Below are 20,782 nucleotides of genomic sequence, written 5' to 3'. Positions count from 1 at the left end.
GCAGCCCCCTTTGGTGGCAGAGATGAGAACTCTGTAAATCACCACGTAGAACTCTGCCCAGCACAGAGAGAACAGCGACTCCAAAAACCAATGGAGATATGGCAGATGACTACAGATACATGAGGAAAACGATCGAAAGGAAAAAGGGGGAGGAAAGAGCAGCAAGCCCGAGACCCAATGGGGTGGAAGCAGATAATTGGACATACATGAAGGAAGCGATCGGCCAAAAAAAGGCGGGAAAGGAGAACGGCAGTGTTTGAAATCAATGGTGGGATAACAGACAGCGGTATGTACGAGAGGAGGGATTGGAGGAAGAAAAGTGGATAATGGAATAGCAGCCTTGGAAAACACCAAGGGAACAGCCAATGCGTGCCTCCTAGGAGTTAAACAATTAAAGGTGTTGGATGGACCAATGACCAGGTCCAGGAGCTGTGTGCAAAACCGGCCAGTATTATAAAAAGGGGACTCCCATTGACCTGCTCTTATGCTTTGATGATATCGGTAGTGCTGACCAACGAAAGCTCAGCATTTTATTAAACGATTTTTAGTTTGATATTATCCTGGTGTTCGCATCTATTTGTTTTTACTGCATATATATATATATATATATATGTATGTGTATCTGTATGTGTGTGTGTGTGTGTGTGTGTGTCTATCTATTACACATACATACATATAATATACATACATACATACATACATACATATAATTTTCTGAGGTTTTTTTTAATCTTCTTGAAAATATTGGTTTATTTCCATCTGTGGAATAGATTGACTATAGGGAGATTAATGTTAAAAATCCATCAAAGAATAGTCTAAAAGAAACATATCAAAGCATTTCCATTCTGGTTTGAGCAGTTGGGTATTATAGATGCCAATTGGCAAGAGAAAGGATAAATTGTTTAAATCTAGAAAAATAGGTTGTATGACCAGGCAAGTAAGAAAATTCATGCTTTCTTGCCTTATTTAAGCCAGTCATATACAAATCTTGAGCCAGAAAATGAAATTAGAGCATTATGCAGTTTGCTTAGCAGTTTGCACACTGTATTTCATTTCATTTACAATATTTGAAGCTTATATTAGTCTATAAAATCTAAGATTAGGAATTTAATAAATAGATACCCAGGATTGCAATCACGATATTTTCAATTAATATCCATCAAGGGTTATGGAAACTCTAATCCCAAAATTTTGTAGGGTACTACACTACCTACCTCTGTTACAATGGTAGGGTAGTGACTGAGATGTCATTATATGAAATATTAAAAGATCTAGGCCAGTTTCAAGTCGCCATTTGATCAATAACCTCACAAGATGATTAATTTAGTCACTTTCTTTTACTCTAATTTAATTCACATGTAGGATCACATGACAGCTAATCCCATATATATTGCTTTGAGCTTTTTAGAGAAAAGGTGGAATATAAATTATGAATAAATATCAGAAGAAAATGTAAGAAATAATAAATGCACTTAAAACATTTGAAAAACTCTGGATTTATATAAGATATCAGTGCATTTTGTTTTCATTTTTATTCATTGGATCACGACCCATCATGAAACACATTAATTAAATTCTATTTTACTATGTAGAGAAATAAGCAGATACCAGAAATAAATGAAATTTCTGTCTCCAGATCAGCAGTCCATTGCAATGTTTTATATTCTACAAAAATACAGCATATATCCTAAAATCACTTAATTATACATTTATAAAGCAAATAATCAGTTCATTAGTGAGCACTGGACTATGACATTATGTGGTATTACTATTGATTGGCAATATGTGACTACGAGTTGGCAAGCCGGAACAAGTGATTAAATGTACAAGTATAAAAAGGAAGAGTTTAAATAATGACATCATACATAGTTTTCATCATTTCAGCATCATCGTGACTAAGTATGGGCACCTGTATGTGACAATATGAAGCAAAATTAAGTTAATTGTTTAATCAATCAATTAAAATTTCTTTCATTGAGGAAATACGTGAGTCGCTATGACTCATAGTCGTAACTGAATGCAATGTAATGTAATGTAGAGCTTCTGAAAAGCGAACAACCTGTGAAAAACATCCAGCTTCTTCTGAGTCCATTTATATTAAGCAAGACTGAATTTCTCCCAGGAGGATGGAAAACAGTTGCATATTCATTGCATAAATTTGCTGCTGAATAGCTTTTTTCTCCTGCCTGCTGTTTATCCACAGGCAGGAGTTATTTTTTTTCTCTCCTATTAGAGTGGGAGCAGAACATAAAGCAAAGGAGGGGAAGGGGCTGATTACACAGAAGGAGGAATTTGTCAGCAAAAGTGAAGCCATTGTGGATGTAATATCTGATATGACATCACATGTTGCATTAAAGTCAATGCTATTATTGCAGTCTTACCATAGTGATATTATGTGAGAATCAAATCAGAGTTGCCAAATGCAATTTCATTTCATCTGGAAATAACACTATTTGTAAATAAACACTGCTCTGTATAAATAAAGATATGGAGAGAACATAATGTTTCTCTAACAGTTCTTAAGAGTGAGTGATAGAAATCAAAGATTAGGGCAAGGTTGGATTTTATCAACATTACTTTTATATAAAATCTAAATTATGAGTCATTTCGGCAGAATGAAAGTTGTTAATATTTGACAGGTCTCAGTGTCAGAGATTTCATGGACTGTCAAAATATGGGCAAACAAGTCCTTGGGGCAGAGAAAAAGAAGTATTGACATTCCCAAGACACTCAGTAGAGTTTCATTCCTTTTGACACCTTCTTTCTGTACTAGATTCAACATAAAAGATGTTTGGCAGGAAGATAACATAGCTGGAAGGCAAAGCTTATCTATCTTAAAAAAAAAAAACTAAGGAAACTCAAAATCAATATTTTCTTTTGCTGAAGTTTTGCATTGAGCTTGTGCTATTTGTTTGTCCCATAAATAGTTAAATAAAGCAAATTGTTTCCCAATTATAAAGAAAAAATAGATCGGGATTATTTTAATAAGCTTATAAATAAAATATTTCATGCTTGATTAAAAAAAGCTTCCAATATTTTAGGGAAGCATAATGTATTTTCTATGCTTTATCTACTCTTTTGCAGAAAAAGAACCATTTCCATATTAGTGATTTATACCATTTTTTAAAAATCATTTTTATTTCATTCAAAACATTAAAATACAAACTCCCAAAAAAGAAAAAAATTGCAAAACAAGGCTAAACAAGACTACACAAAAAGTGCATAAATAAAACAAACATATAACAAAATAAACATACATAATCCCCCCAGTTGAATACTGATAAATATATTTCTAAGATAATAACTTCTCCCACCTTGTGAAGCAGGCGCACAATTTATACATTTCTACAACACTATTTACTCAACTCACTTAGCCTAATATCTATCTAGTATATGAAAACATAGTTAACAGTAAAACCAACAGCTAAATTAAACTTCTAAAACCCTCTGTTAACAATCTATTTATTGTATTTCACTCGCAGAAAATCCACAATGGCTTCTGGTCTATTATAAGTCACAGCAATCATTGTCTCTAGTCTGTCAAGGATCAAATATCCTTGATTGATTATTAATAATAAGGCTTTTTCTTAAGTTATGAAATGGAATATTTACTAACAATTGAAATTATTTCCCCAAAATCATAAGTCTCTATTGTGTGTATCTCCACAGCATTTGTTGTACAAAAAATTTCCTATAAATTGTAACATAACGTCTCTTAACATTTGATTTATACTATCTTAAGAGTGTCTCCAATAAAGACAGGCTCTATATTGGCTGGATGAGAGTGTAAGAGCCTACAGATTGGTAGTGTAGAAAAGGCCAAGGTTTCAAAAACTATATCAGAATATTCAAAAACCATTAAACAAATCCACTTTTATTATTCATATTCTGTGAAATTTGTAATAGATAAATAGAAATTTTCTTAGTTAAATTGCAATGGAAAATAGATTTCTACTTTACATTACAGTAGCAATCTTTATTTTATTTGAGTAGAAATCTTTTTTTAAAGAAAATAAAGTAATGAAGGGAAAAAGTATTTCCATACTGGCAGATATTTTATTCCAATAAAAAACCTAAAGATTTCCTGAGTGGTTGATTTTGAAGTATTATTAACTAACTCCAACTAAAGCTACATTCATTCAAACTTTGCCTTGATTTAGCAAAATAATACTAGTTTATCTAATTTATATTGCAGTTCTGTGAAAAAGGTGTTCATTCCCTTTTGTTTGCTTATCTTTGCCACTAAATGTTATCACAGCTTCATGTAGGCCCTAGTAATATATAGATGGAGTCTGAATCAAGTAAAAAAAAAACATTTTAGTGGTTCTTTGATTTATTTCAAAAAGTCGTCCAAAATATGAAGTGCCATTTAGAAAAAGAAATCATTTCATTCCCATTTAATCAATGCAATTAAAAGGATAACTGGGACATGTTTTGAAAGTACTCAATAAATATTCAGGTCTGATTAGGACCAGCCTACACTATAAAAGTTTTGGATCCCATCTTCTTTGCTTTTTCACCACACAGATTAAATATGTGTCGAAACCAGATACTGAATCTAAGGGAGTGATTACTTTTTTGGACAGACACTTCACATTATGTTTGTGAAATAAGTTAAACAACATTCATGTTTGCTGTTAGGTGTTCACTAAAATTGTTTTTATGTTTCAGTAGAATCCATGTGAAGTTCTGATAATATTCAGTGGTATAAACATTCAAACACAGCTGTAATAAATGAAATATTTATTTATGCATTATATAATTCATATTTTCATAAGTGCAAAAGAGACATATTGCCATGCTATCCTGATTGGATAATTTTCACAGTAGTTAGAAAAGAAGACACAGGTGAAGTATTGGCTCACATGACCAAGCCGAGAGGCCTATTGATGCCTCAGCAAGTTATTTTTCCATTACCCCATTATCTTCCTTTAGTATTCTACTATTCATACCCAGTAACTTGGGCTGCATTAATACTTATGTTTTTTGCCAGAAGCTTCCACTTAGTATTTCCTTCTTCCCTTGGATCCCCCATCCACAAGGTCCTTCTGTATAGGTCCTTCATCAATCTCCCAGAGCTGTTCCATTCTGACAAGTGCCTGTGATGTTGCTGTACTAGGAAGATGGTTGCAAAGTTGTTAGAAGTCTCTGTGATACAAATGTATTGCTGAGTGTATATCATGGGTTTTGGAGTGCTGCTTGGGAGGTTGGTTCAGTTTTGCTAATGATTTTGAAGAAGTTTCTGTCTGGAATTGCTTGGAATTCCTTTTTTCTTCTATTTTACTTTTTTTCCCTTCCTCTCTCAATCTTCATGTCTTGTCTTTTCGTTTTTCTTACATTCCTCATGCCACTCTTGCAATATCGTAGAGCTTGGCTTAACATCCTTATTCTCTTTTCCCATACACAACTTTTAACTATAGTAGTCCTTGACTTACAACTGGTCCTTTAATGACCATTCAACGTTTCAAGAATTTTGAGAAAAGCTACTTACAACCTGGGTTTGAAGTTCTGATGGCCGGTACCCCACCGTCACATGATTGCATTTGGGGTACTTGGCAACTAGCCTGCATTTATGGCCATTTGCATCATTGCTGGGTCATGTGACCAGCATTTACTTCCGGTTTCCATAAAAAAAAATCCCAAGCAAACAATCTGCAGCTTTCACTTTACAACCACCCCAAAAAGATCATAAAATTGGGCGTAGTCATGAGATGGCTCACTGAATGATCATCATGACTTAGAACCGTAATTCTAGACTCGATTACAGTCATAAGTGGAGGAGTATCTGTAATTTGATCGTTAGAGTCTGCTTAATATAATCATGATTCTGAAGCAGAAACAAAGTTTAATGATGGAAATTAGATGAAAGTGAGAGACTCTTGTTCCAGGTGAATTGTTCTACCTTGACTTCTGTTTCTCATAGTTTGTTCTCTTTTCCTGTTGCAATGTCCTGATGACATTTCAATTATATAAAGAAACTTCAGCTATTCTAATTGCTTAATGAGCTTCCCAACATTCAGAAATAGGGCTGTTTTGCAGGCATTGTGAAAAAGGGGCGTTGTCTTACCTGAACGCCTTTTCTCAGCATGATGATGGAGAATCTTAATCTTGTCTTAATCTATCTGCTCCAATTAGACTAAGTCTGAAATTTAGTACCGCCCCCTCTGTGCCAACTGCACCCCAGTTTTAGGCTAAGGCGATACTCAGACTTTAGTCCGACGCGTCTGAACAATATGGGAACCAGGCCAACTGACCTAATGGGAGGGAGTGGATTCTCCATCATCATGCTGAGAAAAGGCATTCAGGTAAGACAACGCCCCTTTCTCCAGCATGATTGGATGGAGAACCCACGGATGGGACATACCAAAGCCCCGTGTCCCTAGGGTGGGGAATTAGATTGGGCCTGGGTCCCATCCAACATTAATGCATGTTCTAGAACCTTGCGGCCAAATGAAGCTTTAGAAGATGCATATACATCCCTCTTGTAGTGACAGACAAAGGAAGAGGGCGATACCCATGTTGCTGCTCTACAAATTCCCTCTACGGAGGCCTGAGTAGACCAGGCAGCTGTAGTAGCTGCGCCCCGGTTGAATGGGCCGTGATATGCCTGGAATCTCGCAGTGACTGAGACTGGTATGCCAGAGAAATACAAACTCTAATCCACCTGCGTATTGTGGTTGAAGAACCTTCTGACCTAGTGATGAAGGGTGATAACAGAGCCTCTGTTCTGTGGAAAGATGAGGTTCTCTGTATACAACAATATAAGCCCTGCACACATCCGATTTGTTCCACTGAACCTCTATGTCATTAGATGGGTTAGGACAGAAGTCCGGCAAAACTATTTCCTGAGATCTATGATACAAGGACTTGACCTTAGGCATGAAGGAGGGGCCTAGCCTAAGGGTTACCCTGTCCTTATGGAACGTACACTGGTCCTTCCTCACTGAAGAGTAGCCAGTTCAGATATCCTTCTTGCTGAAGTTACAGCAACAAGAAATTCCACCTTCATCGATAACTGTTTAAACAAACCAGTGTCAATAGTTCAAAGGGTGCGAAACAAGAGCCTATAAACCTGATGAAGATCCCACGAGGGGTATCTATGTACAGTTGATGGTCTGACGTTGTTAGCTCCTTTTAGGAAGGAGCGTATCATAGGGTAATGTGTTAAGGATTCATTGCCACAGGAAATAACTGTGGCAAGTGCTGCTACCTGCCTGCGGATGGTGCTTGTGGAAAGCCCTTTGTCTAGACCATCCCTTAGGAACTCCAAGATAACTGGCATTGAAACCGCCAAAAGGTCAATTTTTTGAACTGAACACCAATTACAGGAGTCTCTCCATGTGGCATCGTATATTCTATTCGTCGAGGGACGCCTGGATTGCTGAATCATAGCTATGACCCTTGACAAATATGAGTCTCAGCCTAAGGCCTGCCTCTCAAGTGCCAGACAGTTAACTGGAGTCATTGAGGGTCTGGATGGCGTAGTTCCCCCTGAATGTGGGAGATGCGATTTGCTGGGATCCTCCATGGAGATGATGCAGAGAGCTCCATCAGGTCGGCGACCAAGAGCGTCTCGGCCAATGCGGCGCAACCAGGAGGACCTCTGCTCGTTCGCGAAGGATGTTCCTGATCGTGGCAGGAAGAAACGGCAGAGGAGGGAAGGCATAGAGCAGTTCCCTGGGCCAGGGACTGCGGAGCGCATCTGTTCCCTCCGCTGATGGAGGTGGGAACCCGGAAAGGAATCTGGGAAGTTGTGAGTTGGTGGGGGAGGAAAAAGGTCTAAGGTTGGGGAACCAAACCTGTCCACGATCTCTCTGAACACCTTCGGATCCAGCTGCCATTCGGAATGGTCCATGGTTGCTCAGTTCAGTGAGTCCGCCTGCTGGTTGGTCACTCCGGATATGTGCTCCGCCCTGATGGAGGCAAGATTCAGTTCCGCCCAGGACCCCAGCAATTTGGCCTCCTGCATGAGAGGCCTGGACCTTGTCCCCCCTTGTCTGTTGACGTGGGCCTTGGCTGTAATGTTGTCGGTTAAAATCAGGACATGTTGGCCCTGTACTATATCGGTGAATCCCTTTAGGGCCATATGTATGGCTCTGAGTTCCAGCCAGTTTATATTGTTCTTTAGGTCCTGTTTGGACCACCGACCTTGAGCCCAGTGCGTGTGGAGGTGTGCCCCCCACCCAAACAGGCTTGCATCTGTGGTAATGGTAATCCTGTCTGGTTCTAATACTGCTCCCCGTGACAGCGCTGGGGAGTCCCACCATTGAAGGGAGTTCAAGTCTCTGAAATGGAAGGAGAAGCCATGTAATTCTCTGGCGTGGAGGCGTACCCATGGCACAATTTGCACGCAGGACACTGTCTTCCCCAGTAGCTGTGATAGGGAGGCCAATGTGACTACTCTGGCTCTTTGGATCCGACGTACAAGAGTCTGAATAGAGTTCCTTCGGTCCTGAAATAGGTAGACCGTACAATTGTCCATGTCTATAACAGCGCCCAAATGGAGGAGCCGGGTTGTTGTATGACTTTTCTGGAAATTAACAGAAAACCCGTGCTCCTGAAAGACCTTGATGGCTAGGGCGAGGTCTGACTGAGTGTTTCGGAATGATGATGACTGAATTAGTATGTCATCTAAATAGCATTGAATTCTGATTGGAATTTGTCTAAGGTGGGTTGCGAGCACTGCCAGTACCTTGTAAATACCCTTGGGTAGGGTTCTGTACTGGTAGTGGGCATAGCTGAATCTGAGGAATTTGCGGTGGTTAGGAAACATGTCTCAGTTAGGTCTATTGAGGTAAGAAAGTCACCTTGCCTGATGCTGGCCAGGATTGATTGAAGTGGTTGCATCTTAAACTTCTTATACCTCAAGTAAGGTTTAGATCTTTCAAGTCTAAGATTGCCCTCCAGCCCCCCAAGTCTTAGGGATGACGAAGAGGTTTGAGTAAAACCTTCGTCCTTCTTGGTCTTGTGTACTGGTTCAATTGCTCGTATTTGTAATAAATGAGCTATGGCCTCTGACATAAAGTCAGCCCTGGACCTGCTCGTTGGGATAGGGCAAGAGCGGAATTTGTCAGGTGGTTGAGAACAAAATTCTAGTCTCAAACCTTGCGTGACAGTGTCTAACACCCATGCATCTGTAGTGATGGCTGTCCAAGTGCTGGAATAAGGGGCCAGCCGGCATCTGTAGTGGTGACTGCCCAAGTGCTGGAATAAGGGGCCAGCTGGCTTCCTATGGGAAGTGAGACTGTGAGATCACTTGCCTCGTTTAGAGGAATGGCCCCTCGGCCTTGAAGGGGCCGCTTGGCCTGGATCTGTGGTCTGCTTCTGCATGCTGAACGATCCTGCTGTCGTTCTTGTCTCTGAAAGGAATAGAGGGATGCCTGGGCCCAGTCCCAGGATGGAGCTGGTCGAAAGGCAGCCTCCTGTAACTGCTCTGTGACATGAGTTAACCAGAGTTTTACGTTTGTCCTTACCTTCAGTTAAGTATGGTTCTAGTGCCTTACCAAAGAGATGTCCACCTGTGTAAGGTTTAGAGGCCAGACGCCACTTGGTCTTGGTGTCTGCTCGCCAATTCCTGGGTCAAAGGAGCCTTCGTGCTGAGATGTCTGCAGCAATGGTCTGGCAGTGTATCTAGCCATGTGCAGAGAAGCGTCGGCTAGGTACTGGGATGTAGCCACTAACTTACCCAGATTTTGGTGAGCTCTGAGCTGGTCCGGAGGGATCCTGTCCTGGAGCTCATGTAACCCAAGGGCTGAAGCCCTGGCGAAGAAAGCCATGGACGTTGCTGCCTTTGTTGCCCAGGCTGATGCCAGATGGGAACTACGCAATGCGGAGTCAATCTTTTTATCCTCCGCCCTAAGTGCCTCATTTATGTCCCCAGGGATGTTAGCATTGGGAAACATTGAGTTCAAGGCTCATCAATCTCAAGAATCTCCAATAGGGAGGCCAGAGAACGGGCAACATTGAATAATGTTCCCTCTACTGCATCGGGGCTTAAGAAGGATCCTAAGTTCTCCCATTATTCTTGAACTATATTCAGAAAAAGTGGAGGGCAGGGAATATTGTTCTGCGAGACTGAGGGCTCGGTGTATATTGCGTGGGGACCCTTGGACGTTGTAGGTGGGGTCTCCTGTTCTTGGGGGAGGTTTGCAGTAGTGCAGGCCCTGAGTAGCAGGGAATTAAAGAATTTATGGTCAAAGAGACCGACAGGAGGGGTGGGGTCAGAAGGAGTGATGCCCTCGTCCTCAAACAAAATCAGGCCAGATTGTTCAGCCCCTGTAGATTCCAAATCCGATGAGGGATCCTCCGTCAAATCTGGAGATTGTGGATGATATGTGGCCTGGGAGGGTGGCTGTGGGTGTTGGAGGCCATAAACTGAGCCACAGCCTGGGCTATCGTGGACTGAAGGAGGTCCGGGTTCAAGGCCTGGTTCTCAGGAGGGCGAAGCCCTGCTGCAGTGGGGATGAACGTGGCCTGGGGTCCTGGCGTGTCCTGGTTGGTTGTGCCCCTCCCTGGGTCCACTCTTGTGGTTAAATCTAATTGGGGAATTCCCCTGGGGGAAGACCAGGCCCCTGGGGCTGAGGCACAATGTGAGGAAAGGGGTTCAAAAATGGACCTTCCCATCATGCCTGTCAGATCTGGGGAGGCCGCTCTCAGTCTTTGGGACTCCTCCTCCCTCTGTGGCTCCCTGCTTGGCTGGGCTCGCTTGGTGGTGTTCTTTCCACTTGCCTCTGTTTGGCGTTTCCTCTTGGCCGGCTCGCTGATTTTCTCTGCCATGATGAGTTGCTCTGGGCTCAACCTTGGCAAAACGCCCCCCTCGGCGCTGTAACTCACCAAGGGAGCCTGCAGAGATGATTCAGCCCTTGAGGGGGGTGGGCGGGGAATTAATGGGCACCACGTCCCTTGGGAGCGAACAGGCCCTCCCCGGTTCAACGCTATAGTCTCGAAGCCTCTGTCACCGGTGATGAACACTGCCTTCAGGAGAAACTCCAGGCAGTCTGGGCCTCAGTCACACACAAAATGGCCGCCGTGAGTCAATTCAAAATGGCGGCCGCAGAGTTCGCGCCCAAAAAATGGCAGTTAGAAGAAGGCCTTGAGGCCTGAGGCCTAAGCTGCGATGAGCCCTCGTTCCGAGGAATCGCTTGGGCTCCTAACGCAGCGAATGGATTCCCAAAAAAAAAGGCCATTAGAAGAAGAAGGCCTTGAGGCCTGTGGCCTAAGCTGCGATGAGCCCTCATTCCGAGGAATCGCTTGGGCTCCTAACGCAGCGAATGGATTCCAAAAAAAAGGCCATTAGAAGAAGAAGGCCTTGAGGCCTGTGGCCTAAGCTGCAATGAGCCCTCGTTCCGAGGAATCGCTTGGGCTCCTAACGCAGCGAATGGATTACAATTAGGTGAGCTGAGAGAGGCTGAGGCAGGCCGAGGCCTAGTAAGGCCTCCAGGCTCTGAAAATTGGATCGGTGCCAAAAACTTTCTCCTGCTGCTGGGGTGGTCTGCTGAGGCCGAGGGACCTAGAAAAGGCTCCCTCCAGGCCTGATGAGCCTCGTCGTCCCTTGCGGAGCCCCCCAGTCAATTGGCAAGCTTACCCCTGCCTCTAAGGCCTCCAGGCTCTGGTTAGAAGAATGGAGCCTCTGATGCAGAGGAACGGCCCCTGGTAGGAGATTTCTCTTGCTTCTGGGAATCCAATTTCCAAGCTGATTGTGAAGCTGAAAGGCTCTCAAAGGGAGAAAGGGAAAGTTTCTCCCTCCCCAAAGGGAGGTTTTGTCAGCCTGTCAGCCTGCTAGGCTACAGGTTGGGATGAAATAAAATAGGAATACACAGTCTTCTGCTCCAGGAGCGAAGAAAAAACGCGTCTTAGAGCAAAGAGACTAAGTCTAAAACTGGGGTGCAGTTGGCACAGAGGGGGCGGTACTAAATTTCAGACTTAGTCTAATTGGAGCAGATAGATTAAGACAACCCATCCATGGGTTCTCCATCCAATCATGCTGGAGAAAAAGGACTACATTTAAATTCTGTCTGCCAAATGCTAGTTATTGTAATATATACCAAATCCAAGTGTGCTCGTGTTACTTCTGCTGCAATAAAAATATGTCTTGCAAAGTCCTGAACACAGCTGTTATATGGCCCATATATAAAGTGAAACTAAAAATTCCATAGTTGACATTCCTAAAGATTTATTTCAGATCCCCCTAATGTTACAAATAAATGACTTCAGTTCAAAGCCAGGATTGTGAGAGTGAAGTAGTAACAATGGATAGTTATTCTCAATGTATGGCTAGAGTTAAAGTTTATTTCTAATGGTTTAGCGCTCCATGTACTTTCGGCTAAATTTCCATCTATCTGAAAATGCTAGTTGGAGGGGGAGCTGTGTTATTACAACCTCTCCTAAGATTTCCTTGTTTTAATGGGATATTGAAAGCCCAAGTCAGTGATTAAATAGTGTGTTTGTGATATGGTCTGGCATATAGTTATGGGTTACATAAATACAGTTCTTTCACCTCGGGAAATCAAATGTATATGTTTAAGCCAGCAAGATACCTTAGAATGATTACAATACCAAAATTCCACAGAGCATTTTATTGGCCTACTTGGAGGCATTGCATTCAGGAGGAAAATGTTAAAAGGAATGATAGCGATGAGCATTATTTCACTTGCAACACAGGAAACATGAAAACAATGGCTCATAAATTGTTATATGGTAATTTCTATAAAACATCCTCCCTCATTATTTATTGAAAGTCCTAAAGGATTATTCAGGAAGCTCAAATACATTTTTATGTAAATTAACTGTTATCAGATGCATATTACACAGTTATAAGAAAGTTGCAAACTTTTATCAAAGTGCAAGCAAGGTTCAGTAAAGGATTATTTTATTAGCTAAGCAATAAACAAACCTGAAATTTGTTGACAGTGCTAAAACGATCTGCCTATATGCATTTTTTATATATATTACTCATCAGTAGTCAAAATAAAATAGCATATAGCTATTGTTGTAAAGCTGGTGTTCCTACTTGTACGTGTAGAACAAGAAGCCGCTCATTAATTTAATATTTATATTTTAAATTTTTCACTGCTAATATAATAATATTATTTCCAAAATAAAGATAAGAAAAATAGCAAGTAATCATTTGTGAAGGAGAAATGTGGGTTGTTTGGTTTTTGTTTTTGCCACGTAGCCATTATGCCATGAAGCCCTCTTTATTACTATCTATGATTTATTTACATAAAGTTTTCCATTTAAAATTGTTTTATTGGCTCAGAAAACCCATGTAAAAGTGTCTAAAACTCTTTTTTAAAAATTAGGCTTGGCTTATATTTGTTACCCATCACAACAACTTTGTATTGTAATTCCAGAGAATACAAAAATTTGTAGAGTAAGTTTTTTTTTTTTTTTTTTTGTATTATCAGTGGAATGCTGTTTTGCCCATTGTGGTGGTATTTTTTATAAAACCACACTTCAGTTTATCAAAGTTATGTGAATTTTCAAAAGTTTCTTATGATCCTTTTCTCTGGTTTTGTTTTGGTTATTTTTTTTTTCTTACTTCGACATCAACAAATCAATGCTGCAAAAAACAATAGTGAATTAATTGATCTTAGAGATATTATGTTGGTCTACACTATGTCTTAATATTAAACAGTTCACTCAAACATCCTATAGTCAAGCCTAGATTAGATTCACATCTAGTTTGGATTGTTGCTGAGAGGGTCAACATGGGAAAGCACTTTTTTTTCCCTTTTTTCTTTTCTATTATCCGCTATTTTTCATTTGTCCATTTCATTTTCATCTAGATATAGATACCTAGATGTATACACAGACTATTTAATCACGCTTTGTTTCTCTGCCAGAGCCTCCTGGACAAATAAATATTGTTTTCAAAGAGCATCTCATGTATCCATTTCTCAATTGCACCCATGGTGAATTTAATTGCTAGTCCCTCCTGCTGATTTGACTAGGTAATGCAGCTATGTTATCAGCATACATTACAACGTACTATAATCTGTTTAATAGGCATGGACAATAAAAACAAAGTTTACAGTGTTCTACCACTACAGAAATTCTTGTGCTAGAACAGTAGGTTCTATTTGAAAGATATGTTTCATAAAACTTTGCTTAGTTTGGTGGATTCTTCATGAGCTGTAAAAATTTAAATTCATGGCGGGTTTTGTTATTAGGTTATAAAAGCAATTGAAGAAGGGTATCGTTTGCCAGCACCCATGGATTGCCCAGCAGGCCTTCACCAGCTGATGCTAGACTGCTGGCAGAAAGAACGTGCAGAAAGGCCAAAGTTTGAACAGATTGTGGGCATTTTGGATAAAATGATTCGGAATCCAAATAGCTTGAAGACTCCTTTAGGAACCTGTAGTAGGTAAGTTATGAATTAGATTCCTAAATTATAGGATAAAATACTAGACAGCTTTTCTTTGTTTCAGCTGTTGTTGACCCATGATTTATTTATTTTATTTCAATTTTTTTTATCCCGCCATTATTATTTGGGATAAATTCAAGCATTCCATATTCCAGATGCTTTTACAAGGGTAAACTAGGTATTAAAATCTAGTTTATATTGATGTAAATTGATGTTCCTTATCATAAGCCAAAAGAAAATGACAGTTATATCTGACCAGATTCCATTTTGAAAAAAAAAGATAATCATTTAGAAATAATATTTTTTTTTAGAATTTGCCTATCTCACTCCAATTAGTTGTTGATTTGCTTAATTAACTTCGTACTGGATTACCTCAAGATATCTTTATATGCTGTTGAAACAAATACTTAGTGTAAAATGTGGCCATTTGCCTTCTGGGTAGGATTAGAAGATCAGAATATACTGCTGTTTGAAGGGCAGAAGAATATGTGTACAGAAGCACTATAATTTGAAGGAATAATGGTAATTTGATTATTGTAACAGAAGTTTGTGGAATTTTATTAAAAATAATTATTTTAAGCATGTTAGGTTTGATATACCTATTTGATGCTTATTTTGTTTTTTTTTTTCCAAAAAAGTGATAGAAAGCACTATTGGAAATAATTTTCTGGTTTTGGAGAGTGGAAGAAAAGGTTGAGGTTGTATAAGATCTCAGAATGCTTCATAAATTGTTTTATATGAAATTACCATGTTTCCCTGAAAATAAGACCTGGTTTGTTTGTTTATTTATTTATTTATTGCCTCCAAAAGAGGCACCCAGGTCTTATTTTCGGGGCATGTCTTTTTCCATCTCACCTCACAGTGGTGCATCGACAGCCCTGACCAGCCGGCCCACTTCTGTAGCCGCTCACTGCTGCTCACATGCATCATCTCCAACATCCATTCATCGTCAGAGACCTTCAGGAAATACCTCTGTAGCTGAAAATAGAGCTCCAGATTGATGCGTGCAGTGCCCCCTCTAGAGCTCTGTTCTCGGCTACAAAGGCCTTTCCTGAAAGCCTCTGATGATGAAATGGAGGCTGGGGGGGGTGGTGCCACAGACATCAATCCAGAGCTCCATTCTCAGCTGCAGAAACATTTCCTAAGGCTTCTGATGGCAAAAAGGAGGCTGGATTCGATTCGCGCCAGTGGCGGCAAGCAACCGCAGAAAAAGTGGGCTGGTGAGGCAGATGTCAGCATGGGAGGCCTGGCTTCAACAATTAGAGGGTGTGGGGCACATGGGGCACCTCCAACCCCACCCTAGCTTGATTGTTAGGATTAGGAGTTATTTTTGGGATAGGGCTTATATTAGGCCCATTCCCCAAAATCAAGCTAGGGGAATTATTTTCAGGGTAGGTCTTATTTTCGGGAAAACACGGATCTGTCCAAAAAACATTGTTTTGCTATAGAGAACCAGTTCTATGATTGGCACCCCAATTATTTGCTGAAATGGTGTACTTTAGCTGCTGTTATTTGCCCCAGCTCCTGCCCACCTAGCAGTTCGAAAGCATGCAAATGCAAGTAGATTAATAGTACCACTTCACTGGGAAGGTAACAGTCTTTCATGCACCTTTGGCATATAGTCAAGCTGGCCACATGGCCATGGAAATTATCTTTGGACAGCACTTGCTCCCTCAGCCAAGAAATGGAGATGAGTATCAGGCCTTAGAGTGGACATGACTGACAGGAAAACCTTTACTTTTTTTTTTTTTAATTGACTTTCACTGCCATCCTTAGCAAAAAGACAATTTAGTGACATTTTTTTGCTTTCCCAATGGTATTTTTAACTGATGCTTCTTTTTTTTACTATTCATCTATTTATGACTTTAGAATGTAGCAGTTGAACATAGTTCAGCGAAGTCACCATATGCTCCCACTGTAAAAATGGTCAACAATATGTTAGGGGGAATAAGGAAAAAAAAATACAGACGTCAATCGCATAATGCTGTTACATAAATCGGTGGTGCAACTGCAGCTGCAATATTGTGTTCATTTCTCGTTCAGAAATGATCTAGTACAACTAGAGAAATCTCAGAAGACAGCAACTAAGATGATGAAGGGAGCAGGAACATCTTCCTTATGAGGAAAGATTGCAATGTTTGGGTCTTTTTCATCTGGAAAGGAAACAAATGAGAGGGTGCTAATGTTTGAGATGCATTATGCATCATTATTCACAATGTTGGCAAGGAGCAGTGGAAAATGAGAAGCTATTTCTAGAATAAAAGGTGAAATTAAATCTTGAAAGAACATCAGGATGGACATTTTTTTTTACGCAACACATAATTAAACTTTGAAATCTGTTACTACGAAATTTGGTGCTACCAAATTTGGCTGGCTTCAGAAAAGGATTAGACCAGTTTAATTTGATTTATAATATTTATAGACTGTCCATCTTACCTCAAGGTAACTCTGGACAGCTTGGAAGTCATGGGTATCTTTAGCTATTAGCTTTTATGGCTGTATGACTCTCTCTCAAGACCATTTGCCGGAAGGCCAGTGAGCATCCTTGGCTTGATTATCCTTCTTTTTTATAATTATTTATCTCTCCACCCCCATTTTCTTTTATCTTCTTTTGGCGTTTCTTCAAAACTCATTTAAGTGGTTAGTGACAACAGTATGTTTTCCCATTGAAGACATCCATCCTTTAGCCAAACAACTCTAAAGAGGCTCCATTTAATATGCTCCAGTTTTTCAGGAACATCCCCCCTCAAGTGGATATGAACTGGTGTCACACTGTAAATCCTGTAAACCCATCCTTCCTATTTGTGAGCCGCACTCTGCACACAAGCTTTAGGGTGTGGACTCCGAAGCTATTCTAGCCCCTCATCTTTTTTCAAGCCTAACTTCTAGTATGTCTCTACTAGAATGTCTCTAACTTTATTTGTAAAGTTATCCATCTATCCATCCAGAGTAAATTGGATGGATGAATACATGATAGATAGATAGATAGATAGATAGATAGATAGATAGATAGATAGATAGATAGATAGATAGATAGATAGATAGATAGATAGATAGATAGATGCCTCACAAATTATCTTGTGGCTTTCTTACTTCTTCAAGAGAGCAGTCAAGTACACCACCAAGTCCCAAATCTTTCCAGCTTGGCGGCCTGGGCCAGCTCGGGGGGGGGGGAGAGAGAGGGGCAAATAGAGCTTCATGTGAAAGCGGAAGTTGCTTGCGCTCACGCCCGAAGCTCCACTCGCAAGCACCCTCCACTCATGAATGGAGCTTCACACATGAGCGCAAGCACCCTCCGCTCGAGTGAGTGGAGCTTCACATACACTCTTGCCATCTCTCCCTTGGCCTGGTTTCAAACAGGCCTCAGCCTGGTAGTGGGTTGCAGCCTGGGGGTTGGAGACCCCTGAACTACATTGCCACTTCCTTAGGTGTCTTCTGCATCACTCTTCAACTTAACGTTAAGGGTTCAAAGCCTTCCAACTCCAAGCAAGGCAAAACGTTTCTGAATCGTTGGTTTCATACATCTTGGAACAACCTAAGATTAAGACATAGTGAGGTAGACCATTACATGTATTGTTTTTCCACTTCATGCTTTTCTCTAATTCTGCTGCTTAATAATGTGTGGGATTGACCACATGACAAAAACCTTTTGCAAATCTTCTGTCCTCTAAAAAGGCAATTAGAATTAGGTGGTCAGCCCAGAGTCAATTGGAGTCAGGAAGTGTGTAGCTTGAAATAGACAGATAAATAAATCAAATTGGCTATCAAGACTGTGACAGTGGAAAACCGGAACCATTTGGATTTCTGGAAATGCCTTTACTGCTGGTAAGGTAGTATAATAGAATATTGAAAGCCTGCCAAGGCTATTCTCCAATTCAGTGTAAACTTAGCATAATTAAAGCAGTGTTACTCTGAGTCTCTTTTTTACAGTTCTCCCTAACTACCCCTGACTCAGGAATCTTTCCTGTAACTGCCTTGTTTTCTCCTGTAACAGCTGTGCACCAGTCTCCACATTCCCAAGATCTATTAGACATTTCATATCACTAGCCCAACATCATGTCTTATTAAAAAAACAAAACAAAAAACTTTTCTCTCAGCAAAGCTACATTGGTGCCTATTACTGGTGCTATTGAGCCAGTGGGGCTTGTGCTGATCAGTCCTGCACTAGACTGAATGCCAGACAAGCAGGAAACAATTAGCATATTTCCAATGACTTTATTAGCTCAGTTGTAAATCAGCTAACAGATGCTAGGACAGAGCAGTTGTAAATTAGGCAGATAATGATCTGAAGAGAATCCCTCACCTGTAAAGAAGAGCAGGCCTGTTGTAGACTGATAGTTTAGAGCTGCTGATATCCACAATATCTTGTCCAAGGATCATAAATCAAAAACATATCCATCAGGTACAAATCTCTATCTAGAGGTTTTCACAGCCGTCCAGGATGAGATAGAGCAGGTTATGATGGTTTCTTAGAAGCCACGTACCAAGTAGAACATCACACACACAAAAAGAGAAAATTAATTCCCTGCAGTATGAACTCTTTTCTTCAATAATAACAAAAACACACATACACACTGGATATCTACTTTTCATTGATGATCATTGATAATTCCTTAATACCTCTCTTGTATTCCTTTTAAAAGTCTCAGCAAGAAAAGGAATCTACCACTAGTGAAGCAGTTATATTTGTACTTCCTACCTAAATAGAAATCAGAAACATGCATTATCCCTATGACTGTATTAGATTAGATATAGTCACCTATTTTGAATAAAAGTTCCATCTTATATCAAGATATGTAAAGTTAAGCCCAATCTTCAAGGAGAACACAATTTCAAATTTAAAAAATGTCTTTCTTCTTCTTCTTCTTCTTCTTCTTCTTCTTCTTCTTCTTCTTCTTCTTCTTCTTCTTCTTCTTCTTCTTCTTCTTCTTCTTCTTCTTCTTCTTCTTCTTTACTTCCTCTTTTACCATTTCAGGTGTTGAGCGATCAAATAAGAAGCAATTATATTTACTTTATTTTACAAGTATCCTATTTTTTCATTATTTAAAACAAAGGAGGTTTTATTTTGTTCTAAATATTGAAACATCTAAAACTTTTAGATGACTTCTATGATTGTAACTCAGCGGTAGATTCAAATAAAATCCTTTATTATTGTTGATGACCAGATGTAGCTACAATTTAGTAACAATTTTGCAGGGATGAAAAGGGAGCAGGATAAAGATAGCTGAGCAGTTTACACAAAAACAAGGAGACAGGAGAGAAAAGGAGAAAACAGCAGGTAAGCACTGGAGTACCAGACCATTTCTAAAGTATTGATAGTCTACTAGAATGTTACACAGCAATATAGGCTTATAGATACTTAACAATTAAGCATTTATTGCATTTTTGCTTTTGCTTATATACATTTTAGATTGATGTATTTATTATATTTCTACTAGGTAACATAAATACTGAATTATGTTTCTTTTTTTTTCTACCTGAAACAATATTTTTCATTCAACCTAGACCAATCAGCCCTCTTCTGGACCAGAACACCCCTGATTTCACAACATTTTGCTCTGTAGGGGAATGGTTGCAAGCAATCAAGATGGAAAGATACAAGGATAATTTTTCTGCTGCAGGTTACAATAACCTTGAGACAGTAGCCAGAATGACTATTGAGTAAGTGAACTGAATGCTTATATTACATATTTCTGTTTGTCTTTGTTTTCGTTTAATTGGCAGACAAGAAATGCTTGGCCGGATTATATAAAATTTATGTATTGAGAATCCCTAAGATTTAGTCACCCGATTAATACCTTATCCAGCCTTCTTTTAAGAGGAAAAAAAAAAGTACCACAGAAAATTCTGGTCCCTTGCTAATATCTGTTTAATTATTATAAAACAGGGCTTGACTTTGCAGAGTAATAAAAACTATTGTCATTTGGGGAGTTTGCTTCTTATTAGTTAAGGACTTCAATATGATTATGGACTGTATTGACCCAAGGTAGCCCCTTCTAAGCATAAACCATATTTTTATTACCCTTTCTGGTTTTTTTTATGCATACAAGTGCTTCATATTGAGACATTTTCAACTACTTTACTCCTTGTGTGACAACCACACAAGGAGTAAAGAAGCTGTACTTCAGAGCAACTGTGACTTGAGGACAATAAATATCTCAGTTTGCTACTCTGTATGACAGAATGTCAGGGAGGTTTTAAGTCTTAATAAAAGTTGTAAAATGTTAAGACTGTGCTCCCTCTTTCTCTTTCTCTTCCTTTAAAAAAAAAGAAAAGCAACAGCTATAGTTAGTATCCTAAAAGGGATCTAACCTTCATGGCAGGGGTCATTTTATCTCCTTGGAACATATACCCTTGCCACTTAGTGGAAGATAATAGCAGTTTTTAAGATTTATTTTTACTCACCAAAGTCTATGT

At 39.8% G+C, this 20,782-nt stretch overlaps 1 protein-coding gene across 3 annotated transcripts in view; it reads left to right on the top strand.

Moving 5' to 3' along the window:
• Positions 1-20,782, top strand: part of EPHA7 (EPH receptor A7) — a 194,805-nt gene that overhangs the window by 170,848 nt on the left and 3,175 nt on the right. For all 3 annotated transcript variants that reach the window (XM_039342702.1, XM_039342701.1, XM_039342699.1), the window contains 2 exons: positions 14,172-14,365; positions 19,871-20,026. In XM_039342702.1, coding sequence (XP_039198636.1) covers positions 14,172-14,365; positions 19,871-20,026 — 350 coding nt within the window. The remainder of the gene's footprint in view (positions 1-14,171; positions 14,366-19,870; positions 20,027-20,782) is intronic.

This window comes from Crotalus tigris, unplaced genomic scaffold (genome assembly GCF_016545835.1).
Source record: "Crotalus tigris isolate CLP2741 ecotype Arizona unplaced genomic scaffold, ASM1654583v1 scf7180000017804.1919176, whole genome shotgun sequence".
In the NCBI taxonomy this organism is placed as follows: Eukaryota; Metazoa; Chordata; class Lepidosauria; order Squamata; family Viperidae; genus Crotalus; species Crotalus tigris.
This window is presented reverse-complemented; position numbering and strand designations above follow the sequence as displayed.